Consider the following 13765-nt stretch of genomic DNA (forward strand, 5'->3'; position numbering starts at 1 on the left):
GCCTGGAACGGTACAAAGTCGTTAGTCGTGGTATGAAATAGTGATTACGAGCTCAAAAACCTGCCTGGAACGCAGCATCAGAACTAACGTTATAGCAACTGACTGGGATGAGGAAGAGGTGGCAAGAGCCAACATGTATGATGACCTGCAGCTGTGTAATTTCGAACCAGCCAGACGTGAGAGGGCAAATGAGGAATTGCCAAGAACTGATGTCCGTCAAAGCTTATTAAATGCATGGTCCGAGGAGAATGAGTGGAGAGTTGGTGAAGTGTCCTGGTCAGTTGCTATCGTTTAGCATCGCAGCAATGAGCACTGGAGCTAGTCTACGAGCAGCAGTGCACAATAACGACACACACACACACACACACACACACACACATATATATATATATATATATATATATCTATCTATCTATATATATATATATATATATATATATATATATATATTTATTATTATTATTATTTTTTACTGTCATTGAGTAGCACCGAGTGAAAAATCAACGTTTTCTTTATATCTAGTGGCAGTGATCATGATGTTAGTTCAGATAAGTACCGGTAACCTTTGTCATAGTGTCGTAGAACTGGTAAACGTTGCCTTTTGTCATCTAGAAATAGAAGGCATCATGCTAGCTATATGGACGTTTCTAAGAGTTTATCTCTTCCTCCGGTGAAAATGTTGTTGCAAACGTAGCGGTGTGTGTCGCTGTGTTTGGCAGGTGCTTGTGTGGGTGCTGTCCCATGGAAACTGCGCTGAAAAGCTTGTGCTGTAGGGAAGTGAGTGCGTTTGGGTCGCTGTTGGTCGATATGTATCTATCTGTCTGTCTATCTATCTATATATGTAGTCTATCTATCTATATATATATATATGTATTTATCTATAATCTGCGCCATCTGAATACTCTCGTCTACTACTCGTCTCTCTCTAGTCACTCTCAATGCTCTCAAGGCGGGCTTTGGTAAATTCTCTCCCCAACGTGACGTGATGCAATGCATTATGGGGGAAAGGAGACCGCTGTAAGATAGTACTTACTTTTTCGTATTATATTCCGTTTTGTGATACCCAACAACATAAAATACAATGGATAACAGTTTAAATGTTTATTACCATCAAGCAAATTGCACAAATTCGTAAAAAAATGTACCCTGCAACACGGCCTTTAGGTGCTCGAATGTGTTCAGTGTTCAAAGCGCTGAAACTTAACTGTTTGTATCATTCTGATTGTTTGTGTTTTAGCGCGTTTTTTGACGAGTTGTTGTCTGATTGGTGGTGATCGTGACGCCAGTGGGTGGCAAGAAGCGACCGTTATTTATGAGGGAGTCATTAAAACGATGTTTATTCTGGAACAGTCCACGTGTTACTAGGAGACTTCAGTTGATCGGAAACGTTTTCGCTGGTGGAGCAAAACCGACAAAATAACCTGCAATAATTTGGGTCTAAAATGTAAGTTACTAAATTTTAACACTTTGTTTATTTAACTGTTGTGTTGGTTGGTAATCTGACCACAGAAGAGCTAAAGTTAGGTTTTTTGAGGTCTGTCCCAAAAATATTTGGATACTCAACCACACTTTAAGATGTCATTATGTTATCCCAGTCAAGTGATAGTTATTTTTTAAGGTAAATATAGACCACAGATTTTCAAAGTAACATTTCATTAGGTTCCAAATTATAAATGAATAGGTAGCCTATTATTAAAACAAAAGGTGAACAAGGTGAAAGAAAAGTGAGCTACACTCGTGTTTAACTTACCGTTCTATGAACTTCAGGGTATGTGACTTCAAGTTTTGATTGATTTAAAGAGTTACTGTTTTAAAATTAAAATAATTGCATATTTGAGCTAAGGTCAGATACACCTAAATATTTATTGTTGATTGATCACAGACAGCTCATTATTAAAGACGTTTATTAGATTCTGATACATATCAGTGTCTATGAAGTCTTAAATCTTAGTAACAGATAGAAAAATAAATTCAGTACACATTTCATCAGACTTCTGTACTCATTTCACAAAATATTTTAAGATATAGTACATCACAGCATGACTGCAGACCGACAGCCAGCAAACCACATTCTCAAAAATACAATCACGAGTCACCATATGCTTTTTGATGAAAATACAAGATGCAATTTTATTGATAACTCATTGCAAACATGGAGGTGAAAGTCTTAAATGAAAAAAATCCATTCTCCGCACATAATCTTTCAAGATTTCAACAGGAATGTCAGTTCTCCATGAAGACTGATGAGAGTATGCACTTCAGCCATACCTGACAGCCATTAAGTTCTGCAACTAGATCTAAACATACCAGAATGCAATGACAACCTTTCCAAAATAAATATTTAAAAGAAATATTTATTAAAATCCAATATTTATTATTACATACAGCCTTGTTTTACATAATTTTAATTAAATCACAAGTATGTTCGCAAATATACAGATATCAGGTGAGGCAAGAAGTTATTTTACTTTTTTAATGACATAACCAGTAGAGTAGTGCTTTCTAAGTGTAAAGAAATCTTTAAGTACTGAACTCCCAATCCCTTTTGCCATAAATATTTCCAGTCTCCTTGGCAACAAGGAAAGCCCCATGTGTTGTCTAGGCAACTGCATCAAAAACAGAAGGTGCATGTATTTATTATAAGTGGAAGTAGAGCGTGTGAACATCCAGTTGTTTGTGAGGACATGGACGATTAACACAAAGGTCTGACAATTTAGTTGTTTTCCCATGTGGTGAACACTGCTTGTGCCCTTCAGATCACTCATGCTTTAATTTCTCAACATTCGCATAGCTCTTTGGCTCAGAGTTTCTTTTTTGGGAAGGCAGCGGATACACACACTACTCTGTCGCTTCCAAGCATCTGCTGATTTCTGGAGGCTCTGCTTTCTGTTCCTGCAGAGATTGATCACAGCTCCCAGATGCATTTGATTTCCACTCTGATGTTCGGGTGGATCATGGGAATTGAGGATGCTGCAACTATCTTTTTGTTGCGTGCATGTATATGCAGTACTCAATATCTCTGTAATTTCCTCACCTGTAAGTCATGTTATTGTCTGAGGCTGTTAATGTCTATGAGCAGCCCGTGTCAAAAGCACTTAAAGTTATTGACAGGCTTGATGGCTCATTTAGCCATGTCCTCAGCCACTGCCTTCCCTAATTTGTCTTTTAAGTAAGCCACTTTCTGCCAGTCAGACTTCAGCTCCAGCCATTCAAAGTAAGGCACCTGTAGGGGAAAACGTAAGGAGTTTGTGACACATCAGTATGCTTGAGAATGAAGGTGTGGTCAACTGTGGTTAAATTTTCATGAGTCATTTCAATAAGTAATCAGAGGGTGAACGACTTCTCAATGAGTTCAAATTGGTCATAACTGTTGATTCATTGCATTGGCCAACTGCTTGGTTTAAAAGTGACATCGGTTTAAACCGTGCTCTCTCTCTATAATATATATATAAAATAAGTGGTGGGCCGTTATCGGCGTTAAATTGCTGCGTTAACGTGTGGCCGATAAAAAAAAAAATATCGCCGTTAATTTATTCTCAAAGTTGAGTGGGAGCTGGGTCTATACTAGGTGAGCTATGATGCCTTTCACCTTGATATTTTAGCGTGGATTTATACCTTTTCGGTTCAGTGTACTAGTGATCCGAAAACCGATGCAACCGGTTCTTGACTCGAGAACGAGAATCACTCTAACCCGCACGTGCTACAGTTTAGTATCATCAGCTGCTCTACTCGTGTTCATGTTCTGTTTACTACAAACTCAATTTGTTAATGTGTCATCATTAACTATAAATACAGTACAGATATTTCTTAAATCATCCCTTATTCCTATTAAACAGAGTCTTTTGAGTCTTAATTATTGTCCAACTTCCCTGAAAACCCCTTTGGCCTATACATAATCTACAATATACAGATCTTAAAAAAAAAAAAAAAAAAGCAAAATAAAAGTTATTTTATCACACTTTCCGATGTTTAACAAAATACTTGAAAAATTACACGCATGCGCAGTATCATCAGTTCATCAGTTCTCAAATCAGACGCGTCCGAAAGAAACGGTTTTCGGTTCAGTGTACTGGTGATCCGAAAACCGATGCAACCGGTTCTTGACTCTAGAACGAGAACTGCTCCAGCAGTGGGCGTGTTCATTCGTTATCTGGCTCGGCGTTCATCTTCAGTTCGGTCTCCACAGCAGCTCAGTCAGTGTACTCAGGGCCGGCTTTGCCGACAAGCGACACAGGCGGCCGCCTGGGGCGCCATCTACTGGACGGGGCGCAAAATTGCAGAATTAAAAAAAAAAAGTTAATTAAATGTATGTATCGTATTATGAAAGCTGCACACACGCTGTACACTTTTACTGTGCACTGTCCACACACTGCTTGTATTTGTCCATTTCTTTTACTAGATTTACAATCCTAAAAAACGACTGAGTCACTCTGACAGGCAGCTGTCAAACTCAGCTGCTCAGCAACCGGGAGTGGCGCGAAAACATCTGACAGCTGGTTTTAGCGCTTTAAATGATGGGGTAAATGAAAACACGTAATAAAATGAAAACACTATAACTGCTTTTCCTTGAGGTGAGATCTTAATGCTTCTCTATTGTTTTCTACTGTATCCTTCAGGTTGTTGCTTTTAAAGAGTTGTTGTGTGAACATTTAAAATAAAAAATGAATAACTATGGAATAACTGTCGAGGTTCTTTTTCCCGAGGGGGGGGGGATTGGGGGGGGGGGGGGGGACTCTCGCCTTGGGCACCAAATAACCTAGAGCCGGCCCTGAGTGTACTGTTTGAGTAAATGAATTACTCCGGGATATTGGTTTATTCAGACTCAGAGGGAGTGTCAGCCACATTAAAAAAATGTTAACAACTTAAGTAATTTGTAGATTAATGCTCATTGGAGACGCGAACCGTTTCAAACGATTCAGTTCGACTTGGTGAACTGTTTCACACATATGTTTCACACAGTGCGTATGCAGTCTGTGTGCATTACGTACAGTATGTGGTGCAGATGCAGCACGGACTCATACTCATTGTGCTTTCACACAGGACGCGTTTGCAGTCCGCTACTCGGTACATAAACGATCCAGGAACGCACTGACGGACCGCAACCACGTGAATGCTGGAATCAGTTATCATGGGTGTGTAAAAAAAAAAAAAACGAAAAGCATACAGACTGCAGATGGATTATGTGTGAAACAGGTGTAAGGTTGTTTGCACCTTGTGCATTGTGGAATTTCTCAAGCAGTTTTTGATGCATTTTGGAAACAGGAGATGAGCCCCTGGTCCAATGCACCACCTGGCTTGAGAAACCCGTTCTAGAAGACTTACTTTTAGTCATTTTATTTGGGTAGCACACATATTCTGAATGCCTTAGGCAGAATTCAAATGAGCCATTTTAATCTAGATTAATTCCAAGATTACAGTGAGATTAATCTATATTAAAAAATTTAATCTATGCCCACCACTATATATATATATATATATATATATATATATATATATATATATATATATATATAACAACACAATTGACAATATAACTTTTTACCTGTTAAATTTTGCATCTGTGATGCAAAAATCAATCTCAGAAAAAAAGAAAACTGAGAAGTGTTATGAACTTTTGCCTATTGAAATGGCTGTTGTCAGCAAGCGCATCAAATGGCAAGAGCATTATATCAGGCCTGTGCTCAGTTGGAAGTCAAGACCAGCCAACTCTATCTATCTGTACCCCAGGAGGCAGAGGGCTAACAGGATTGGCCTACATGCTGCAGACAGAGCCGGAGACCTTTTCCACAGTTCTGTCTTTACCGCTGCTATTTATAACCCAAAGCCAGGGGGGACCGCCTGCCATGTAATAGCCATGACAATGGGAATAGAGCTAATCAGGCTAACTACACCAGTATTATAAAAAGGAGAGTACATCAAATAAGAAGTGCTATTTTGAGTTGGAAGACCATCAGTAAATTAAGTATAGCTGATACTAACAATCTAACCCTAATGCCCATATAACTTAACCCTAATTAAATGATGCTTATAAAATTGGCTTACTTTTGTGCAGTAAACACTGCTGACCTTGCACTTCATTAAAACTTATTTACAAGATAACTATAAAGTTTTAATACTCGTTCTAAAGGGCTGTTTCGCAGCAAGTAACGATAATGATAAATGTTACAATAATTCTTCTAATTCTATGAGAATAAAGAGGTCATCACCACAACTACTGTATAATAAAGACAAAGAGGAACACTATTGTTGGAATCACGTTCGGACTGCTTTTTTCCAGTTGATGAACAAAAACATTAAAAGCCATTTAGAATGTACATCAAAGATTAAACAGTTAAAGCGGCAAATGACAAACTGCAGTGCATACGTATAATAAAGTTAACAGGAATTTGTGTGGACACTAATATAGTTATCGTTTTTTGTGTCAATGGAGCTTAGTTGAGAACACTACAGATAAAATGATAAAAACAGGAAAGATGGACACTGGAATCACAATTAAGAGTAAGAACATGAGCACCAGCTGATGCATAGATCAGATACACCCTTGTTTTCTTTCTCAACTCTTAAGTTTCTTCAATCAAGACAATCAATTGTATTTATGGAATATTTTGATAATTCTTTTTATTTGTCCATTCAAATCTGTAAGAATGCGATAAAGTGAGATCAGTCTAGTGATTGCATTTATAAGAGGCAGCTTTTGTGCATGTGCTGTGTGTTTGTGCGTGTGTATGCGCGCATCACAGAAAACAGCCTGCGAATGCAGAAGTGAGTTCTATTTAGTCTTCTTGCTGTTGAATCTTTTGAAATCACAATAAATGCACATACAGGAACCAAGAAGCAGAATCTAAATTTAATTTAATAACAAGTCATTTGATTCCTGATCTTACACATCTGATTTCTGAATGTGGAATAGCTTTTCGATTCCCAACCTTTCTACTAAATTATTTCATTCTTGCATGCAAAAAAACCTTTATGGTGACTTTCCGGGCTATGTAAAATATTTTTTCAATGTAGGTTTATCATTTGTCATTTTCTTCCGATAATGTCGATAATCGTCTGTTACCGAGCTGTTGACATGGACATCGCAATACTTCCGAGACATCGTAGATATACGAGAATATCGTCATATCGCCCAGCCCTAATGACCAACCAATCAGAACCCATTTTTCAATAGTTACCGATACCAAATTATATCGAACATTATATCGTGATAAATGTTTTTAGCTTCATCTCCTATCCTTGTATTTCACTGTGTCTCACCTCCACCACTATAAACCCAGCCAGCTGTAGGTGGCGTTTCTGCATGGCAAAGCGGCCCAGAAGATCCTTGCTCCTGAGGCAAAAGTTAGGAAACTCCCAAGCCACAAATGCTATTCTGAAATGGACAAACAACATTGACATATTTAGAAATCATCTCTGTATGTGAGCTTAGGACAAGGCTTTCACGTTAACACTCACTGTCGAGCCCCTGCAGGTAAGGCATCACGTCCACCACCTCCAGGTAAATGAGGGGCTTTCAGGTTCTCCAAATCAATAGGTTTATTTTCTGAATCTACCACAAGTTCTCCATCTGTGGTGACAGCAGTCAATAGATTCACAAATTAACAGGATTAACATGGTCTGTTAGATTACAATAATAAGGATCATGAATCAGATCTATGACCTCCGTTACCTTGAAAGTACAAAGTACATAACTCGCATCGCTCTGGTGTTCACAGTTCTACTCACCTATTGTCCAGCCGTATATGGTTTTGACAGCAGTGCGGAGGGCCTGTGTCCGGCTGTTGGTCAGGCTCTGAAGGGCTGAGTGTAGGCTGCTTTGCAGAGGGGTGCTGACCTCTACTTTGCCCTGGGGAGCTAGCAGCAGCACAGCTGGAGATTCAATAGTGATACCTAGAGGCTCCAACTGAGCAAAGGAAGAGATATGCAGCAATTTCAGCCGATAGCTCTCGGTCCGATCCACAATGCCACCTGTTGGACAGAACAGGAAAACTTTATCATGATTATATTCGATTGCAGACTGACTATAGTGCACAGATTGACAGCCTTGTTCAATAGTATGAGCTGTCCCTTGTATGAAAAGAAGTGAATGGTGATTGACATTTATGTTTATGTGTTCCATGAAAACAAATATCAGCATACAAGTTTAAATGGACATTAAACTGTATAATTTAATCATAATTTATCATATTAAATATATTTTTTATTTTGGGGTGAACTATAAAAAAAACAAAAAAAAAAAAACATCTCATTACCAACGTGTCACACAAGAAACATTTCATGATGGGTAAAAGAAAAAAGGGCTCTCTCAGTACATTCACAACCTTAATGTTGCAAAAAATACTGACGGCATTGGTAACAGAAGGATTTCTATACTTCTGAATTTTCCAGTGAGCACTGTTGGGGCCATAATCCAGATGTGGAAAGAACATAATTTCACCATAAACCAGCAATGACCAGGTGCTCCTCGCAAAAATTTCTAACAGAAAAGTGAAAATTAAATTATCAGAAGAGTTGTTTAAGAGCCGAGTGCCACTTGTGGAGATCTTCAGAAAGACCTGGAATTAGCAGGTACAATTGTTTCAAAAGAAAACAAAGTAATGCACTCAACCACTTTGGCCTGTATACACGCTCAACATGCAAGACTTTATTGCTGAAGAAAAAGCATGTTGAAGCTCGTTTAAAGTTTACTGCACCACATTTAGACAAGCCTGTGAAGTACTGGGGGAATATAGTCTGGTCTGATGAGACCAAAATTAAACTCTTTGGATGACATAATACACACCATGTTTGGAGGTCAAATGGCACTGCACATCACCCCAAAATATCATGGTGTAGCACTGGCCAAATTCATATAATTTAATAAAGGATGAATGGAAAAATGTACGGAGACATTCTTGATAAAAATCTGCTGCCATCTACCAGAACGATTAAGATGAAACAAGGGTGGACATTTCAGCAAGACATTGATCCCAAACACAGCCAAGAAAACTCATTTGGTTTCAGAGATAGAAAGTATAGCTGTATGATTGGCCCACCCAATCACCTGACTCGAATCCAATAGAAAATCTATGGAAAGAACTAAAGATCAGAGTTCATAGAAGAGGCCTACAGAACCTTGAAGACTGTTTGTGTGGAAGAATGGTCCAAAATCACACCTGAGCAATGCATGCGACTAGTTTGCCCATACAGAAGGCGTCTTGACGCTGTCATTAACAAAGGTTTTTGTACAAAGTATTAAATTAATTTCAGTAAGAATGTTCAATACTTTTTCCCTGTCGTTATTGTGTCACTAACTTATTTTCTGAATTATTTTGTTTTGTTTTCTTTGTAAATATGGATTACTTGGGTTTTTAATCGACATACTCCTTTTACCCGCTGTTAGGGATGGGACGATAACCGGTTTTATCGATAACCGTGATAAAATGTGCTGAAGGTTAGTAATATCGTTTAAAAATGAATTATCATTAAAACCGTGTTTGATTATCGCGGTTTTAATAACTCACTATTAAATCATGTCCAGCCAGCAACAGTCTGACGCAAGCGCAGCGCACAATGTTTTTTTGTTTTTTTTCGAGAAGGAATGGCGAAAGTCAGTGACTTTTCTATGCTTCTACACTTTTCATTGTAAGGAAGGAAATGCCACAGAATTTAATCTTTCTTTAAATTAAGTGCATAGAGTTGCTTGTTTTATTAGTTGTTTGTTGATTATTAAATATAGAACTTGCTGAAATGTTTTCAGTGTGAGCATCAACTATTTTTGAACACTTTCATCTCGTTTCAACAAAACCGTGATAATATTGATAATCGTGATAATTTTAGTCACTATAATCGTGATATTAAATTTTCATACCATCCCATCCCTACCCGCTGTACAAGAAAATGAGGCTATACTGCCACCATGTGTTTCTGGTGAGAACAGCAAATGATATTAATCACTGTGCAACATAAGAAATGTGAATTCAGTAGCTGTCCCAAAATGCAGAGTACAGCCTTTTCTGAATATTTTTAGCACAATCATTCCTACGCACCTGTAAGTTTCTTCTGAAAGTCATACTTCGTAACAGAGGAGATATAATCAGGACTGGCCTGGTTCAGCACACACAGTGACCAAACCACGTCTGTTTTCAGGAAAGGCTCTAAATTCTGAAAGGAACCTTGCAAAGCTCTGTGTACCTATAGCCACACAAAAAACACATTACATACATGCATGCATATCAATATAAATATATATATATATATATATAGACATCTATATAGTACTTTTTTTGGTTACCTTTTGGTAAAACTCCTCTCCTTTACCAAGTTGGAAGTTGAGTTTGGCGAAAGATATGAGGAGATTACACACCTGCAGAGTGCTGTAGTTTTTACTATTATTCACATAGTGCTGAAAAACAACAGAGAGGGGAAAATAATAATTAAACTAAATATAAGGCTGCCTTTAAAGTATCATTTACTTGGTGGTTTGAATTTGATAAGAAATGAATCAAACCTGAGCAAAACCTTCAAATAGAGGCAAGTGCAGCCACTTGAGAAAGGCTAGAGACTTGGCACAGCGGGTTACGTCGAGGGAACTCAGTTCTGATAACCTAGGCAATAGCTCTGCCGCAATTCTCTGGAGCACTTGTGTCTGATGAAAATTCAGCTTACCTTTTATTTAGAGAACAATGAGAACACAATTGCATTTTTACAGTCATTTCTACATGTCTAGACAAAAAGCTGTTTAAGCTGTAAAATCTCACTGACCATAAGTGTATGCAATGTCAAGCAGCAATGGTGTTTTCAGTTCAGAAGAGGGTTTCTGGTTCAGGTGGTATGAGAGAGCACGTAACAAAGGAACGGCCCGTCTGTTTTGAGAGGCCAGTGCAAATGCCACTCTCCGGATATCCTCTGCGCTGAAGCTCTCTGCCATCTCCAGAGCCTAGAAAGTATAAGATACAGTTTAGTGTTTGACAATCAAGTTACACAAGCTTAATACAACAAAATACAATTACAAAAGTGTATTCAAATATATTTGATTGGCTAGCTAGCTAAAAGTGTTTTTGTGTGTGTGCACTCACTTTGTCCTCCAGTTTGTCCATGAGAGAAGGGTTGAAAAGCGAAGCGCGGCCCATGAGAATGCTGACGGTACGACTGTCACACAGCTCTGTCCAGCGCAGTTCCAGTTGTTTCAGCAGGGCTGTGGTAAGCGCTTCATTTTCATACCTTTCACAACACAAACAACAACATTGTGAGAACAGATCAGCTACTTACTGGACCAACAACAGCATCAAGAACTTAAGAAACCTTTAAGAAAAAATACTGATGTAGGTATTCATTTATATCAGTTCCTTTCAAAGCAGACACATAAAAATGCTCAAAAGTTTGAGGTTGACAAGATTTCTTTGCTAAGAAGTCTTTTCTTTTCAGGAAGGCTGCATTTATTTGATCTGAATTTTCATCATCTTTGCTCCAATCTTTAGTGTTACATGATCCTTCGGAAATCATTACTGATTTGGTGGTTCAAGAAACATTTCATATTGTTATCAATGTTACAAATGTTGTGCTGCTCAATACTTTTGTGAAACCATGATCCCTGTTTTTAAGATTCTTAGAGAATAGAAAGTAAAAAAGAAAACTATTTAAATATAAAATTCTTTACTCTCACTTTTTTATCAATTGAATGTATCAAGTGTTAATTTCTGCAAAATATATCTTACAGAGCCCAAACTTTTAAACAGTAATTGTATCAATAGAATTATTTAATAGAAAAAAAAAAAAAAAAAAGTATGACAGGGACAAGAAAAAAAAAATAATTCAGCTAGTTGATCAGATATATAAACAACACGTCAGTATTAAGGAAGTTCTATATAATTAGTCAGATTCATATCCACCAGACCAATTAATGCAAGCGTCATAACACAAAAAAATTATTAGCCTGTCTGCATGTATATTAAAATTTACAGCTAATACAAAAATAATATAAAATACAAATATATATATATATATATATATATATATATATATATATATTTATATAATATAAAAAAAAGTCAACCAATATAATCAACTAGTTTATAATCCCACTGACTACTAGTAATCCCTAAAATGTTACATTTTAAATTATCATGCGATAATAATTCCTATAATTAGGAATCAAGCTTTGTCAAGCATGTGAATCCCACCCTCGTCTTCGCTGAAAGGCTACCCAGTCCACCAGGTAGGCCAGGTGACGGTATGTGAGGCGCCGGATCCTCCAGAGCACTTCATTCTGGATGGAGCGGAGTAGAGGGGCATCAGAAGGGAGACCCAACATAGTGAGAGCACTCAGAAGACCCACCAGAGATCCATTCCACACCGAGGACACCTGTGAGAGAACAACAACAAAGATAAATCTTCTACGGTCTCGATATCAGTGACGAGTGGACTTGCAATTCAATCTTGGTTACCTGAGATTGTACAGTCTCCAGCATGCTCTCGCAGCGTGGATCCTGCAGGATTCCTTCACCACCCTTCTCCATGACCCGCAGGTTCAGCTGGACCAGACACCTGGCAGCATCGCTGGCAGATCCGCCTTGCTCTTCCCACAACTTAAGCACTTCCTCTGGGGTGGACGCCTTTTCAACAAGTCGGACTAGTTGCGTTTGGTCATACGGAAACACTGTCTCCTCCATCTTAGCCAGTTCATTGCCCTGACAGAGGTGCCTAGCAGAAGGTCGGGTCCAAGACAGGGACATCAGGCACACTGGCTCTGTCTGGTGGACTGTGGAGGTCTGTAGTTTGGCTGAGGCCGTGGCAGTCTGAGGGCAGCGAGGATATAATCGTGCCCATCTGCACAGCAGCCTGGTGGTCATTTTGAAAGGGGCACTTCCTGTATTCAACAACCAGTCAAAGCATTTGCACCCACATCGCACCCAAGCACCTAAGAAATAAAACGGACAGATGAGAAAAATCTCAGTTGTGAGAAAATAAACCCAACTTATATAAAAACAGCACCAGTCAAATACTGATGTTAATTTATATGGTGGTGTCTTGGATTTAAAAATGCATTTAGCAAATCGCATTCTTTACCTTAAATTATTTTACTAGTACTTTACTAGTGGTCAATACAAAAAAAAAAGGGAAGAGTATTGGGCTTCAACACTCTCCGAGTATACTGAATCTAACCATATGAAGACTGTCAAGTGTCTAAATTACCTCGCTGTTTGTCATGTGTTAACGTCTATTCTGACCTTGCCGATTTGGGCATGCGCCGCAATAGTTTTACGAAACTGTCAACACTAATACAGTTCAATGAACATGTTCTAGCGAAACTGAACGGGCTGCTGTAACCAAAGGTAAAACAAACATTGCTTTCTTACCTTGTCAAATGAGCTTTTATAACAGCTGAAACGACATTCACATGGAGGAACGATCAGTAGGAGTCGCTGAGGTTTTGCGTCAGTGAACCGGCAACATGTGATTAAGACAGCGCATTGTGATTGGTCAGTATGCCTACGCGTTACAAAGAAAAACTGAGCCTGAATGGGATAAGATTCCTTTGCAGATAATGTACATTTCGAAATTTTACGCTGCTAATAATTACCTTATACATATATAACTGCAATTTTAACAGCATATTTTGGATTTATTTTTTTTTTTTTACTTCCACACTTTCAGTTGCTTTGGAAATACCCGCTGTGTAAATTAGGTGACCAAAGAAGCCAACGCAATTTTTCATGTACATTTAATCATTTAGCAGACGCTTTTATCCAAAGCGACTTACAAATGAGAACAATAGAAGCAATCA

The 13765-nt window shown here is 38.3% G+C and overlaps 1 protein-coding gene across 4 annotated transcripts; it reads right to left on the bottom strand.

The window, feature by feature from the left end:
* Window positions 1-2569: 2569 nt before the first annotated feature.
* Window positions 2570-13482, bottom strand: tbrg4 (transforming growth factor beta regulator 4). 4 transcript variants are annotated; one of them, XM_059567944.1, is made up of 12 exons: window positions 13338-13482; window positions 12426-12898; window positions 12162-12343; window positions 11058-11202; window positions 10744-10918; window positions 10490-10647; window positions 10274-10384; window positions 10029-10173; window positions 7726-7968; window positions 7456-7567; window positions 7258-7372; window positions 2570-3223 (listed from the first exon to the last, which is right to left on the bottom strand). In XM_059567944.1, exons 2-12 carry the CDS (start codon window positions 12828-12830, stop codon window positions 3122-3124), a joined length of 1893 nt encoding a protein of 630 aa, XP_059423927.1. In that variant the 5' UTR covers window positions 12831-12898; window positions 13338-13482; the 3' UTR covers window positions 2570-3121. The 4 variants fall into 4 exon arrangements, with proteins under 4 accessions (XP_059423927.1, XP_059423930.1, XP_059423928.1 ...); XM_059567947.1 differs by having other exon boundaries at window positions 12426-12847; window positions 13338-13401; XM_059567945.1 differs by lacking the exon at window positions 13338-13482 and adding an exon at window positions 13209-13298.
* Between the last annotated feature and the right edge of the window lie 283 nt (window positions 13483-13765).

This window comes from Carassius carassius, chromosome 15, assembly GCF_963082965.1.
Source record: "Carassius carassius chromosome 15, fCarCar2.1, whole genome shotgun sequence".
NCBI classification, from domain to species: Eukaryota; Metazoa; Chordata; class Actinopteri; order Cypriniformes; family Cyprinidae; genus Carassius; species Carassius carassius.